We start from the raw sequence: 16,344 nt of genomic DNA, 5'->3' as shown, positions 1-16,344 counted from the left end.
TACCACAGAACCTGGGTCCCTGAGATCCTGTGCAGAAAGCCCCAGCAATTCTGTGTCATATTTGTATAACCCCATCTCCTTTTCAATCCACCGACTGCGCTTGGTGCTGACAGAACCAGCATCTGCACATGGGCAGAGAACCTATTAGAAGATAGAAGAAAGGGGGATTACTACCCTTCATCTCCCTGAAATGTCCCAAAAATTCACGTTCACTTATGCACTTCTCAACAACCAGGGTCAGGCACAGAAAATGCTGTGGTAAAAGGAATCAGATCTTACCTCCAACAGTGTGTAGCAAGAATTCTTCTTGAGAAAAGTCTTAGAAGCTTTCTCTTTCCAGGAATGTGCTGTCAGTACCTGATTCTCCAGCTGTTTTAGTTCCTCTAGCTCCACAGGTAAATCCCGACCCACAGCTACAAGCCCCTCCAAATCATCCAAACAGGGGTAGTGATCACCATTCTGTGGAAGGTACAATTCAATTGTGCCACGTATTATGTTTAGATTTTTTTTTTTCCTCCCGGAGCTGGGGACCGAACCCAGGGCCTTGTGCTTCCTAGGCAAGCGCTCTACCACTGAGCTAAATCCCCAACCCCCTAGATTTGTTGATATATTTGTTATATATCATACTGTATAATCATAGTGCAGATGAAATACAGACTTTTTTTTTTTTTTTTTGGTTCTTTTTTTCGGAGCTGGGGACCGAACCTAGGGCCTTGCGCTTCCTAAGTAAGTGCTCTACCACTGAGCTAAATCCCCAGCCCCCAGACTTATTTTTTAAAAAGGAAAAATTTCTCATAAAATTCTTCCTTTTCCTGGCTCAGAATCAAAATAGAAAAGGCTGATTTTAGTCACTTGTTTCTTTACTCTTGTTTTGACTAACTCTTTGTAAGTTTGGACACAAATCATTGTCTCCTCCTTGTTTTTATCCTGATAACCTTAACTTAGCTAACTTTCCTTCTTCAATTCTTCCCACAACCCTAATTCTATAAAAAACTGAAATAGTAGAATGTCTCTCTTCATCTTGCAGGTCTGGGTAGCAAAGTTAAATATGTGATCCTCTGGAGGCTCAGTGGTTAAGAGCACTGGCTGTTTTTCCAGAGGTCCTGAGTTCAATCCCCAGCAACCACATGGTCGCTCACAACTATCTGTATTGGGATCTAAGGCCCGCTTCTGGCCTGCAGGTATGCATACAGGCAGAGCACTGCATAATCAATCAATCAATCAATCAATCAATCAATCAATCAAATCAATCTAAGAAGAAGAAAGAGATGGAGAAGGAAGAGAAGGAGAAGAAGAAGAAATCATGATCCTCACTTGAATCTCATTCACATCAGCAATCCAAGCCTGTGCCTTAGTCAGAGCTTCCTTGAGAGACTGGATGTTAGGCAAGTAGACAGGGATGTTTTCTGCCTCACGTATTATAACTTCCAAAGTGGCTGGAGAATGCTTTTGGCTAAAAATATTTGGGAAAAAGAAATTTGTATTTAATATTATAGTTGCATGTGTATAGTCCTAGTTTCTTGCTAAAAGTATAAGCAATACATTTTTTCATAAAGTGAGTGAATAATAATGTCTTAGTAAGGATATAGTGATCACCTATATATTGCAAAAATCATGTTGATAATCTGAGAACAAACTCAGTCAAAAAATACACTTATGATTTTTCCTTAAAAGTACTAAAAGATTTCCCCAGGCCTATGACTTTCAGGTCCTTGGCTATTAGATATGTTATATATGGGTCTCAAGAATGGGCTATAAATACAAGCAAAAAGTGGTGTCATAACATTAACGCCACTATTGCACCAATATCTTGCACTCAGGTTTGCATCTGGGTGATATTGCTATTTTTCCTCAATTACTGTGATGGTACTCAAATGTAATCAGTAGGGGGTAAAGCTTCTAGTTAGAAACCAGATCAATTTCTTTCTGTTGAATTATGTAATCGCGTATGTTTAGCAAGGTGACGAAGAGAAACCAATAGTTTAGGCTAAAGCTTGTGACTTGGGGGTTGGGGATCCACAGGACTCCTTGGGCCACTAACTCAAGAAAATATAACTTATTTCTGGGACTAGAGGTTTCACTTAGTGGCATAAGATGCTTTGTTAGGGCACTATGAGGACAAGACTATTATGATGACAAAGGAACATAGCAATGACATTCTGCTATAAGTACAAATCAGAGCACTGTTCAATTTTCATCAGAAAACCTTCTTGTAGTAGATGAGAGTTAACATAGACTTACAAGTGAACTATGCAGAGAATGAGAACTTTTGGACCTAGCACTCAGATTAAAATGAGATTATTTCATCAAATCCCTCTGCTTAAGCAGCAATCTTTGCAGCAAAGAAGGATCATATGTAAGAGCCAGAGATAGAGGATAGCTTCAGGAAAAGTGTCTTCTGGACTGGTACACATGTGAACCCATAGACCCTTGACAGTAAACACATGACCTATACAAGTTTAAATGAGACAAAATCCCTGAGAGGGTAAGTTGACACGAATTGCCATCCTTAACCAGAAGGCTAACTGTAATTGACATGCACTGTGAGAAGAAATATTGGCTTTTTCCAGTCAAGTATGACATCATGTTTTGTGTGTATGTTTTATTTTATTATTTTTCATCTTATTGGTTTTCTAATTTTAAGTTTGAAAATTTGATTTGTTTTTTTAAGAGAGGGAAAGAGAGAAAATATAAAGTTGGGCATATAGGAAAAGTACAGAGTGCTAGAAAGATCTCCTTATATGATCAAATATAGTATATAAAATTTTTAATTAATGTGCTTGCTTCGGCAGCACATATACAAAAATTTTTAATTAAAAAAAAAATCTTAAAGGTTGGCATGACATTTTACATACACAGGACTAGGTTAACCTAGGATGCTTAGGTACTATCCTGGATGCCTAAAACATCTAATGAAAATTATACTCTGAAACAGCCTTAATAAAGGCCTGAAGGAGAATACAAATGGCAAGAAGTTATTTTTTACCTAGCGTCTAAGCAGAAAAGGGCCTTTTCCTCCCAACGCTCTGCAATAGTAAGCAGTTCTTGTAGCTCTGCTCGAGCTTTGTTCACAGAAGGGCTGGAGGCTAACTTGGTACCCATAACCAAAAGTTTCTTCATGATGACCAGAGAGTGTTTCTGGCCTGAGGGAGCCAGGGCCTGCTTCACTTGATCTAGCCATTGTGCCTGCTCCAACAGCTCTTCAAGTTGATGAGCTTCAGGAACTTCCACACGAAGCTGCTGTCCCTTTTCCATCAGGGACTGAAGTATTTCTAAACTATAAGGCAGTGAAGTTAGAGCCTCACGGGTCTCAATTTGATATGTCTCCACCTGCTGCAGAACATCCTGCAAAATTTTAGAATAAAAATGAAGATTTTTAGTATCTAAATAATCAAGTAATCTGTCTAAATAATCTATTTATAAATCCTTTTAATAGATTTTTATTAATTTATCCTCAATCTTTTTTCCCTATGTTCCATTTATTATGAAATACTTTGTCAGAATATTCCATGTTCTCTTTAATAATCTAGATTTAAATTTAATTTTCTGAAACAATTTAATACAATCCTATCACTGAGAAAACGCTCTTGAAACTGAAAAAGAAAAAAAGGAAGCTTCATTTTTCTAGTATTATTATTTTTCTAGTATTTTCTAGCTTTCGATGTGTAGGCAGTTTTAATACCTGCTTAGTATCTTTAATGTAATGTTTACTTAGAGAATATCTTTTTTATAGTGTAAAACTAAAAGTATAAGGAACGTATGAGACTTCAGTCTCCTTCAATGATAAGAATAAACCTGCTTTTATAAGGGTTCTTTAACTGCTAGTTCTTGGCCTTTCTACAACTGCTAATCGACATACCACACAGCTTGTAAGCTATCCCAGTACATCTTTTAGAGAGCTTATTTTTAAATTCCTTTAAAGAACCCTGACTAATACTGACCCTCTGTATTCAAGCTCAATTCCTTCTTTCAGTAAATGCTTGCTGAGTGTAAGTAAAATAAACCAGGCCAAAACAAAACAAAGCAACCCCCCAAAAACAAAAAGAGGAGTGTTGTTCTTTAGAACAATCAGGCTCTTATGACTCCTTATTACTTAGGATGCCTCTCATGTATCTCCTGTTAACAAAAATTTCACTATCCTTGGCTGCTCTTCACCTTAACTTCATCAATCTGATGTATGGTACACGGCAGAGTGCACATCTGTTTGAGAAGAATCTGTAGTTCAGTCAGGGTGAGTTGTGGTGTTTCTAACCTGTAGGAAAAAAGGTTATTTAGTAAACCTGCCACTGCCTTACTGAAAAAATAATACAAACACACATATACACCACATATATGCATGTATATATGACTATGTATGTATATTGGACATAAAAAGGAGAAATACTATAGCAAAGATTTATTTTAGTAAAATCAGTTTTCCAATTCTGAGAAAGATGCTGTCCATGTACAAAAACCTTACACAACATCACAGACAAAAAATAAAAAACCTCCCCCATGAGATATTATCATTAAAATATTAAAAAATATTTAATAAGGAATAAGGAATGGTTACAGAAAGTAGAAAAAGAGTCAAGTTAAATATAAAGAATTCTGAAAGATTACAATTGTCAATGCAGATCACCCCTCTCTCCCACCTCCCCCACCTCCCACCCAACACATACACACATTTTAGGTGATGTGTTGGGTCTCCAAGTGAGTTTCCCAACAACTGAAGTGGAGGCTATTCCTTAAAGCTGTAGTCTAACTGTAGTATCTGCTCAGTCTAACAGTGCTGCCTTGTCTGACCTCAGTTGGAGAGGATGCACCTAATTCTGCAGAGACTTGATAGACCAGGGTGAAGGATACTCAGGGGGAATGGGAGTCCATCTGCTCAAAAGAAAAAAGGGTAGAGATAGGGGAGGGAGCATGATCCTGGAAAAGGTACTCCCATGAGGTAATCATATTTTAATGAAAAAATTTAGAGTCTGAGCACCATCTTAATTTCATTATACATGCAAGAGGGAATTCAAATGACCCTCATCTTCACTGAAGGGCTGAAGGTGGTTAAGTACTTGATGGGATAGGTGTGTATCTCTTAAGTGATATCGTAGTTAATAAAACTACACTTACACAAGCAATTATAATTGAATTAAATGGGTCACACACTAAAAACAAAGTAGTTGGAGAGAATTTGTTGGGACGATGTCAGTTTGGAGAAGGAGAGAATATAATGGGGGTTAAATGGCCCAAATTTCATTTGGTACATGTAGAAAGCTGGTAAAGAGTTTTTTTTTAAAGCTAGGACTGGTGATACATGCTAATTATCCCAGATAAAAACATATTAATCCCTGGAGTCTGGTGGCCAATAAGTCTAGTCTACTTAGAAAATTACTGACTTCCAAGACAACGTATCTTTTATTCAAAACAACACAAAAATGTAACATAGTTACTGCCTAAGGAATGAGTCAGGTTGTCTTCTAGCCTGTATGTACGTCCTCAGTTCCTCACTTATACATACACAAGTAAAGATTTTTTTTTATCTAAAGATATAGGCAAAACTTAACTGTATAAGAATTCTGGGGGCTGGGGATTTAGCTCAGTGGTAGAGCGCTTACCTAGGAAGCGCAAGGCCCTGGGTTCGGTCCCCAGCTCCGAAAAAAAGAACCAAAAAAAAAAAAAAAAAAAAAGAATTCTGATATTCACAATTTTGTAAGATTTGCTAACATGAAGGGCATCTTTCATAGTAATGCATAATAAGTTGTAAAGTATATTCGAAAATGTCCAGTTAAAAAATTCCTAGTTCATACTACATGTTGTTCTATTATGTTGTAATTCTCATTATATTTGCCCAATATTGAGTTTCTTCTTCTTAAAACTTGTATTGGGGTGGGCCCTCCTGAGACTGCAGAGCGGAAGAGACCACCAATACTGCCCACCCTCGTGCACACATCCCTGGCCCAAGAGGAAACTGTATATGGCCTTTGGGAACCGGTAGATAGGGTCACTGGAGCTGCAGGTCCCTGTGCCCCAGACACCTCCAGAACCTGAAGGGACTGACCGGATAAACAGTTCTCTGCACCCAAATCCCATCGGAGGAAAGCTAAACCTTCAGAGAGGCAGACACGCCTGGGAAGCCAGAAGAGACTGCACTCTGCACACATCTCTGACGCCAGAGGAAAACACCTAACACCATCTGGGTCCCTGGTGCACCAGGGCTCCCGAAAAGGCGGCGCAGGTCCTCCTGGCTGCTGCCCTCATGGACAGCTCATAAGCAACACCCCACAAGCAAACCTGAGCCTCAGGACCACAGGTTAAGACAAACCTTCCTGCTCCAAGTGACCTGCCTGGTGAACTCAAGACACAGGCCCACAGGAACAGCTGACGACCTGTAGATAGGAAAAACTACACACCCGAAAGCAGAACACTCTGTCCCCATAACTGGCTGAAAGAAAACAGAAAAACAGGTCTACAGCACTCCTGACACACAGGCTTATAGGACAGTCTAGCCACTGTCAGAAATAGCAGAACAAAGTAATGCCAGAGATAATCTGATGATGAGAGGCAAGCGCAGGAACCCAAGCAACAGAAACCAAGGCTACATGGCATCATTGGAGCCCAATTCTCCCACCAAAGCAAACACTGAATATCCAAACACACCAGAACAGCAAGATCTAGATTTAAAATCATATTTGATCATGATGCTGGAGGACTTCAAGAAAGACATGAAGAACTCCCTTAGAGAAACACAGGAAAACATTAATAAACAAGTAGATGCCTACAGAGAGGAATCACAAAAATCCCTGAAAGAATTCCAGGAAAACACAATCAAACAGTTGAAGGAATTAAAAATGGAAATAGAAGCAATGAAGAAAGAACACAGGGAAACAACCCTGGATACAGAAAACCAAAGGAAGAGACAAGGAGCTGTAGACACAAGCCTCACCAACAGAATACAAGAGATAGAGAGAGAATCTCAGGAGCAGAAGATTTCATAGAAATCATCAATACAACTGTCAAAGATAATGTAAAACATAAAAAGCTACTGGTCCAAAACATACAATCCAGAACTCAAAGGGAATATCAAACCTAACGATAATAGGTATAGAAGAGAGTGAAGACTCCGAGCTCAAAGGACCAGTAAATACCTTCAACAAAATCATAGAAGAAAACTTCCCTAACCTAAATAAAGAGATGCCCATAAGCACACAAGAAACCTACAGAACTTCAAATAGATTGGACCAAAAAAGAAAATCCTCCCATCACATAATAGTCAAAACACACAAATCCTTAAACCAGTAAGGGAAAAAGGTCAAGTGACATTCAAAGGCAGACCTATCAGAATTACACCAGACTTCTCACCAGAGACTATGAAAGCCAGAAGATCCTGGACAGATGACATACAGACCCTAAGAGAACACAAATGCCAGCCCAGGTTACTGTATCCTGCAAAACTCTCAATTAACATAGATGGAGAAACCAAGATATTCCATGACAAAACCAAATTTACACAGTATCTTTCTACAAATCCAGCACTACAAAGGATAAAAAATGGTAAAGCCCAACACAAGGAGGCAAGCTACACCCTAGAAAAAGCAAGAAACTAATCGTCTTGACAACAAAACAAAGAGAAGAAAAGCACACAAACATAACCTCACATCCAAATATGAATATAACAGGAAGCAATAATCACCATTCCTTAATATCTCTCAACATCAATGGTCTCAACTCCCCAATAAAAAGACATAGATTAACAAACTGGATACGCAATGAGGACCCCGCATTCTGCTGCCTACAGGAAACACACCTGAGAGACAAAGACATACACTACCTCAGTGAAAGGCTGGAAAACAACTTTCCAAGCAAATGGTCGGAAGAAGCAAGCTGGAGTAGCCATTCTAATATCAAATAAAATCAATTTTCAAATAAAAGTCATCAAAAAAGATAAGGAAGGACACTTCATATTCATCAAAAGAAAAATCCACCAAGATGAACTCTCAATCCTAAATATCTATGCTCCAAATACCAGGGCACCTACATACGTAAAAGAAACCTTACTAAAGCTCAAAACACACATTGCACCTCACACAATAATAGTTGGAGATTTTAACACCCCACTCTCATCAATGGACAGATCATGGAAACAGAAATTAAACAGAGATGTAGACAGACTAATAAAAGTCATGAACCAAATGGACTTAACAGATATTTATAGAACATTCTATCCTAAAACAAAAGGATATACCTTCTCACTACCTCATGGTATTTTCTCCAAAAGTGACCATATAATTGGTCATGAAACAGTCCTCAACAGATACAGAAAGATAGAAATAATCCCATGCCTGCTATCAGACCACCACGGGATAAAGCTGGTCTTCAATAACAATAAGGGAAGAATGCTCACATATACGTGGAAGTTGAACAATGCTCTACTAAATGATAACCTGGTCAAGGAAGAAATAAAGAAAGGAATTAAAGACTTTTTAGAATTTAATGAAAATGAAGGTACAACATACCCAAACTTATGGGACACAATGAAAGCTGTGCTAAGAGGAAAACTCATAGCTCTGAGTGCCTGCAGAAAGAAACATGAAAGAGCATATGTCACCAGCTTGACAGCACACTTAAAAGCTCTAGAACAAAAAGAAGCAAATACACCCAGGAGGAGTAGAAGGCAGGAAATAATCAAACTCAGAGCTGAAATCAATCAAGTAGAAACAAAAAGGACTATACAAAGAATCAACAGAACCAAAAGTTGGTTCTTTGAGAAAATCAACAAGATAGATAAACCATTAGCCAGTCTAACGAGAGGACACAGAGAGTGTGTCCAAATTAACAAAATCAAAAATGAAAAGGAAGACATAACTACAGAATCAGAGGAAATTCAAAAAATCATCAGATCTTACTACAAAAGCCTATATTCAACAAAACTTGAAAATATGCTGGAAATGGGCAATTTCCTAGACAGATACCAGGTACCGAAGTTAAATCAGGAACAGATAAACCAGTTAAACAACCCCATAACTCCTAAGGAAATAGAAGCAGTCATTAAAGGTCTCCCAACCAAAAAGAGCCCAGGTCCAGACGGGTTTAGTGCAGAATTCTATCAGACATTCATAGAAGGCCTCATACCAATACTATCCAAACTATTCCACAATATTGAAACAGATGGAGCACAGCTGAATTCCTTCTATGAAGCCACAATTACTCTTATACCTAAACCACACAAAGACCCAACAAAGAAAGAGAACTTCAGACCAATTTCCCTTATGAATATCGGTGCAAAAATACTCAAGAAAATTCTGGCAAACTGAATCCAAGAGCACATCGAAACAATCATCCACCATGATCAAGTAGGCTTCATCCCAGGCATGCAGGGATGGTTTCATATATGGAAAACTATCAACATGATCCATTATATAAACAAACTGAAAGAACAAAACCACATGATCATTTCATTAGATGCTGAGAAAGCATTTGACAAAATTCAACACCCCTTCATGATAAAAGTCCTGGAAAGAATAGGAATTCAAGGCCCATACCTAAACATAGTAAAAGCCATATACGGCAAACCAGTCGCTAACATTAAACTAAATGGAGAGAAACTTGAAGCAATCCCACTAAAATCAGGGACTAGACAAGGCTGCCCACTCTCTCCCTACTTATTCAATATAGTTCTTGAAGTTCTAGCCAGAGCAGTCAGACAACAAAAGGAGATCAAGGAGATACAGATTGGAAAAGACGAAGTCAAAATATCACTATTTGCAGATGATATGATAATATATTTAAGTGATCCCAAAAGTTCCACCAGAGAACTACTAAAGCTAATAAACAACTTCAGCAAAGTGGCTGGGTATAAAATTAACTCAAATAAATCAGTAGCCTTCCTCTACACAAAAGAGAAACAAGCTGAGAAAGAAATTAGGGAAACGACACCCTTCATAATAGACCAAAATAATATAAAGTACCTCAGTGTGACTTTAGCCAAGCAAGTAAAAGATCAGTACAATAAGAACTTCAACACTCTGAAGAAAGAAATTGAAGAAGACCTCAGAAGATGGAAAGATCTTCCATGCTCATGGATTGGCAGGATTAATATGGTAAAAATGGCCATTTTACCAAAAGCGATCTACAGATTCAATGCAATACCCATCTAAATACCAATCCAATTCTTCAAAGAGTTAGGCAGAACAATTTGCAAATTCATTTAGAATAACAAAAAAACCAGGATAGCTAAAACTATCCTCAACAATAAAAGAACTTCAGGGGGAATCACTATCCCTGAACTCAGGCAGTATTACAGAGCAATAGTGATAAAAACTGCATGGTATTGGTACAGAGACAGACACATAGACCAATGGACTAGAACTGAAGACCCAGAAATGAACCCACACACCTATGGGCACATTATTTTGACAAAGGAGCCAAAACCATCCAATGGAAAAAAGATAGCATTTTCAGCAACTGGTGCTGGTTCAACTGGAGGTCAACATGTAGAAGAATGCAGATCGATCCATGCTCATCACCCTGTACAAAGCTTAAGTCCAAGTGGATCAAGGACCTCCACATCAAACCAGATACACTCAAACTAATAGAAGAAAAAGTGGGGAAGCATCTCAAACACATGGGCACTGGAGAAAATTTCCTGAACAAAACACAAATGGCTTATGCTCTAAGATTAAGAATTGACAAATGGGATCTCATAAAACTGCAAAGCTTCTGTAACTCAAAGGACACTGTGCTTAGGACAAAACAGCAACCAACAGATTGGGAAAAGATCTTTATCAATTCTACAACTGATAGAGGGCTTATATCCAAAATATACAAAGAACTCAAGAAGTTAGACCGCAGGGAGACAAATAACCCTATTAAAAAATGGGGTTCAGAGCTAAACAAAGAATTTACAGCTGAGGAATGCTGAATGGCTGAGAAATGCCTAAAGAAATGTTCAACATCTTTAGTCCTAAGGGAAATGCAAATCAAAACAACCCTGAGATTTCACCTCACACCAGTGAGAATGGCTCAGATCAAAAACTCAGGTAACGGCAAATGCTGGCGAGGATGTGGAGAAAGAGGAACACCCCTCCATTGTTGCTGGGATTGCAGACTAGTACAACCATTCTGGAAATCAGTCTGGAGGTTCCTCAGAAAATTGGACATTGAACTGCCTGAGGATCCAGCTATACCTCTCTTGGGCATATACCCAAAAGATGCCCCAACATATAACAAAGACACATACTCCACTATGTTCATAGCAGCCTTATTTATAATAGCCAGAAGCTGGAAAGAACCCAGATACCCTTCAACATAGGAATGGATACAGAAAATGTGGTACATCTACACAATGGAATATTACTCAGCTATCAAAAACAATGACTTTATGAAACTCATAGGCAAATGGTTGGAACTGGAAAATATCATCCTGAGTGAGCTAACCCAATCACAAAAAAACACACATGCACTCATTGATAAGTGGCTACTAGCCCAAATGCTCGAATTACCCTAGATGCACAGAACACGTGAAACTCAAGAAGGATGACCAAAATGCGAATGCTTCTTCCTTCTTTAAAAGGGGAACAAGAATACCCTTGGCAGGGAAGAGAGAGGCAAAGATTAAAACAGACACAGAAGGAACACCCATTCAGAGCCTGCCCCACATGTGGCCCATACATATACAGCCACCCAATTAGACAAGATGGATGAAGCAAAGAAGTGCAGGCTGACAGGAACTGGATGTAGATCTCTCCTGAGAGACACAGCCAGAATATAGCAAATACAGAGGCGAATGCCAGCGGCAAACCACTGAACTGAGAACAGGACCCCGGTTGAAGGCATCAGAGAAAGGACTGGAAGTGGCTTGAGACCCCATATGAACAACAATGCCAAGCAACCAGAGCTTCCAGGGACTAAGCCACTACCCAAAGACTATACATGGACTGACCCTGGACTCCAACTGCATACGTAGCAATGAATATCCTAGTAAGAGCACCAGTGGAAGGGGAAGCCCTGGGTCCTGCTAAGACTGAACCCCCAGTGAATGTGATTGTTGAGGGCAGGGCGGTAATGGGGGAGGATGGGGAGGGGAACACCCATATCAAAGGGGAGAGGGAAGGGTTAGGGGGATGTTGGCCCGGAAACTGGGAAAAGGAATAACAATCGAAATGTAAGTAAGAAATAGTTACTCAAGTTAATAAAGAAAAAAAAGGAAAAAAAGAAACTTGTATGGGAATCTGAGTGACAGTGTATGCCATTTGTATGTCTGTGGAATACTGATAGCATGTCCTATCTCCTGTACCTGAAGATACAAGCAGTTATAAGCCAATTATTTAGTGGGAATGAGACTTCTAACAAGCTAGGAAGCCTTCTAAAAGATGAGTCATCTCCCTAGTCCAGAGATACAACCACTTAAACTGAGAAGTCTATGTAAGTTTTGAATTCCAACTGGTCATATATGACATACAAGTTTTTCGTACAAGAATTCTATTTTAGCCTACACAATTTTTTTGTTGTTGTTGTTATTTAATTTCATATAGTCACCTACTTTTGTCTGCTTCTGTTTTTCTCTTTCATTCTTGAAGCTCATGACATCCCAGGGTCTAGCACTTGTTGGTTAAACATTTTACAGCTGAACTAAGTCCCCACTCATTTTTGTTTGTTTTCTAACATACCTGTCCTCTGAATTATTGACTAGTTCTAGGACTTGGGAAATGCAAGCCTCTGCTTCAGTAAGACATTTCTTCAATCGCTGAAGCAGGTCATTATTAGGAAATTGTCTATCATGAGCCTCAGTTTCCAGTGCTCTTAGCTCTTCAAAACCTAAAAAAAAAAAAAAGAGTCAACGTTCCAAGAGAGTGTTTTGGGAAGATAGGAGTTTTTTAGAATAGTGAAGAAAGTAAAAAATAATAAATAAATAATTGATCATAGCTCGAACGTTCTTCAATTTCTACTACTCACTCCGTTTCCGTCCGTCCTCTACCTCTAGGGCTGCTTGTACTTTGTTGGCCCAGTTGTCAAATGACTCGGCCCGAATCTTCAACTTTTGTAACATAGCAGGCAGTTCATCCAATGTGTACCTGTACCTGGAGGAAGACCAGGATAAGAATATAGGGCCTAGATCTGTATTTCCTCTATCTTTTTTATATAAGACCCATACTCACCGTAAGTACTGTCGGCTCCTTGAGCATTTGCACAGATCATTGATATGAGAAAGGCAGACAAGACCATCTGGACAGTCATAACAGGCCAAGGCTGATAGGAAACACGTGGTCTTACACTTGATGCACTGACGCTCATCATCTGGGAGTAGCTCAAAGGCCTCTCGCTCAGCTTCCGTGATGCCCTGGGGGTGTTCAACCCACATATACTGTAAAGACTAGGAGCAGTGATGTGGACACCCCACCACAGCCAATATTGAGCCCTGCTGTGGGCTTAAGCTTGTAAGGATAGCTGTAGAGAAATTGGAAGAAAAACACATAAACACATACAATCTTTGCCCTTACATTTCCAATAGCATGAATTAAAGAGAAGACATAAAGTGCTTACTTAATATTGGTCTGTGTCTCTAACATAGTATATACTTGATGAGTCCTTAGCCCTGGTTTCTACCACCCACCTTCTCCAACAAGGTCTTCCGTAGGCGCCGCTCCTCCTGTACCATAATGAACATCTCCTTGTGAACTGCCACTGCTAGATTTAGATCCAACTTCTCTGGGAATGCAGCCATTTTGCAGATGAGCTCCTCATGGGAAAAGACACAATAGCGCCGGAGTCGGCGGTAGTGTTCAATACACTGGCGTCCAACAGGTAGCTGTAAGTGTGTTTGAGATTCTATATGGCTACCTAGAAACCATGAAGCATAGTTTCTCCAAAATAACCTCTATTCATATTCTTTATATAGTTCTACCTGCAGGCCCACCACATCCTAGACTTACCCAATCAGCAGTGCAAAAGTTAACTGCCTCAGCAAAGTTATAGCCTTGATTAAAGCCACTGTGGTAAGCACGAGGGAAAGTAATGACAAATTCCCCTGCACACTGGTTTGTACGAACAACCTGAAATACAGAAGGGAAATCAGAAGTATGTATGTTAGAAATAATGATGAATATAAACTTATAAGTACAATCAAATTCTGTTATGGATTCAAAAAAGAAAAGATTAGAAATTAAAGACTATCTTCAAATGTATAAGTGAACAAAGAAAATGAAACTGTGAAGACTAAATGTGATATACACAGAAGAATCTATAAAGCAAAATGATGTGGAATTCAAAGGAAAGATAATACAGTATCAAAAATATTTTTAGCAAAAACCAAAACAAAACAAAACCCCCAAAAAACCAGGAGATCAAATTCTAAGCTCTTATATCTCTGACTTTCACATTCTGTTCATACAGGTGATAATAGCAAAAGCAATTTTAAAACCACAATTAAACCATTTTTCAAAACAGATATTATCTGAAAGACCTAAATGATAAGACTTATTTTAAACAAAATATTGTTTAAAAGAATCTGTTGTACTGCTAGATCAACAAAACTCAGTAAGACATATAAAAAGAAAAGAAATTTGTATGAGGTTTGTCAAGCAAATGAGAAGACGCTTTGTACAAGTGAAATATATTGCTGAATATTATATTTATATTAGTGAAATAAAAGTCAAATTATGAAGTCAATTTTTCACAACTGTGGAAAAAATACAGAGAACTCAAGTCTTGGTCATCATTCAAAGCAGAAAACAAATGTCATGTGGATATGCAAACATTAGGATATATACATATGTAGCAGGAATGTGAAATGGTCATGAAGCTGCTGTAGTACATTGGTTTCTCAAGAGAAATGTGCATGGATTATGGAGTAATACCTGAGTATACAACAAACAATTCAAAACAAAGATTTGAACAGATATTTGTAAACAAGTGTTGACAGCAGAATCTTTCACCACAGCTAAAAGTAAATCAGCTAAGTAGTTCATCAACTTAGGAATGTGTAAACAAAATATCAGTATTATGTATCCACAAAAAGCAATGATGTACTGATATTATTTAATAAGAATTAACTATTGAATTTACACCAAGAGAAGTTAGTTATCCATAATAAATCACCTACTTTAAGAATATGTTTTTAAAAACTAGGTAGACAGTGAATTCATAGACTAAAAATCTGTACAGTACCATCTGCTGTTTCTAGCTTGCAGTATTTGTCCTTCTTGAATATTTACTTTTAGAAAATTGTTTTTATTATTTCCTAAAATATCCTCTCTCCCTCCCTCCTTTTCCATATGTATTGTTATACTGATGGCAACCTTAGTTTTCTAGGTATTGGGTACTTTTGTTTATTCTATACCTTTGCTCCTTTGACCAACTTATTACAAAGACAGTTGCTAATTCCTCTTACTCAAACAAGTTCTTGACTAGAATGAATATTTCACTTATAGACAATTGCTGTTTTGTCTTTCATTTTTTAAATAATTTTATTAATTTTAAATTTTTTGTTTTTTGGGATTTCTTGCTTCATAATTTTTGTATATGATATAGTGTCTTTAGATTGTGTTCTTTAGAGTCCTGAAAGTTAGAATCATAAACATATGTCACAATGCCTGACTTCATCAAGAATCTTTTTGCTGGTGTTCTTGTGGAAGGAGAGTGGTTATACTTGTATACCTAATCCAGTGTTTATTTATCAATATTTTCCTTAGTAGGATCACTTTCTCAAAAAAAAAAAAAAAAGACAAAAAGACCAAAACATAGATTTAAATATAACTAGCATTCTTTAATACAAAGTAGTCACAAGTACTTTATAAGACTAATGATAAAATAAAGGCAGACGACTTTAGTACTATCAGAAAAAATAAAACCTGTCAGAGTAAACAAGGATCAACAGGTTCTGATGGAATGGTTGATACATTAAATGATAAAGTTAAAGAAAAAGACATAATAAAATATTACTCTATAGAATTAGAAAATTGATAAAGTTTGACTATAACATTTAAGTTAGAAGTTCCAACTTTAGAAGTTCCAACATTAGAAGTTCCAAGTTCATTTTGCACAAATAAGGAAACTAAGAGTTTATATATAGAGAAAAAAAATAGCTCCATTTACACCTAGAAATGGGGCTGTTGCACAGCTCTTCAGACCCAAAACCTACCCTAAAGAAAGCTGGTCTCCAAGAAGCCCTCTTACTCCTAAGATCACAGGCTCACTGGCCCACAGTAGACGCAAGTTTCAGTCAGAGACAGCAAGAACAACTAACATCAGAGATAGCCACCAGCAAAAGACAGGCACAAAAACCCAAGCAACATTATCAGAACCCAGTTCTCCCACCAAAGCAAATACTGGGTATCTGAAAACAGCAGAAAAGCAAGTTTTGGATTTAAA

The 16,344-nt window shown here is 38.0% G+C and overlaps 1 protein-coding gene across 2 annotated transcripts in view; it reads right to left on the bottom strand.

Annotated features, from left to right (window-relative positions):
• Kdm5d (lysine demethylase 5D) overlaps nucleotides 1-16,344 on the bottom strand; it is an 83,280-nt gene that overhangs the window by 2,704 nt on the left and 64,232 nt on the right. For both annotated transcript variants that reach the window (NM_001446699.1, NM_001419852.1), the window contains 10 exon segments: nucleotides 4-141; nucleotides 280-459; nucleotides 1,315-1,453; nucleotides 2,987-3,345; nucleotides 4,156-4,252; nucleotides 12,645-12,792; nucleotides 12,931-13,055; nucleotides 13,134-13,315; nucleotides 13,589-13,783; nucleotides 13,908-14,027. In NM_001446699.1, the coding sequence (NP_001433628.1) occupies nucleotides 4-141; nucleotides 280-459; nucleotides 1,315-1,453; nucleotides 2,987-3,345; nucleotides 4,156-4,252; nucleotides 12,645-12,792; nucleotides 12,931-13,055; nucleotides 13,134-13,315; nucleotides 13,589-13,783; nucleotides 13,908-14,027 (1,683 nt within the window).

This window comes from Rattus norvegicus, chromosome Y (genome assembly GCF_021556685.1).
Source record: "Rattus norvegicus strain SHRSP/BbbUtx chromosome Y, alternate assembly SHRSP_T2T, whole genome shotgun sequence".
Taxonomy (NCBI): domain Eukaryota; kingdom Metazoa; phylum Chordata; class Mammalia; order Rodentia; family Muridae; genus Rattus; species Rattus norvegicus.
The sequence above is the reverse complement of the archived record's forward strand: the minus strand, read 5'-3'. Positions and strand labels throughout refer to the sequence as shown.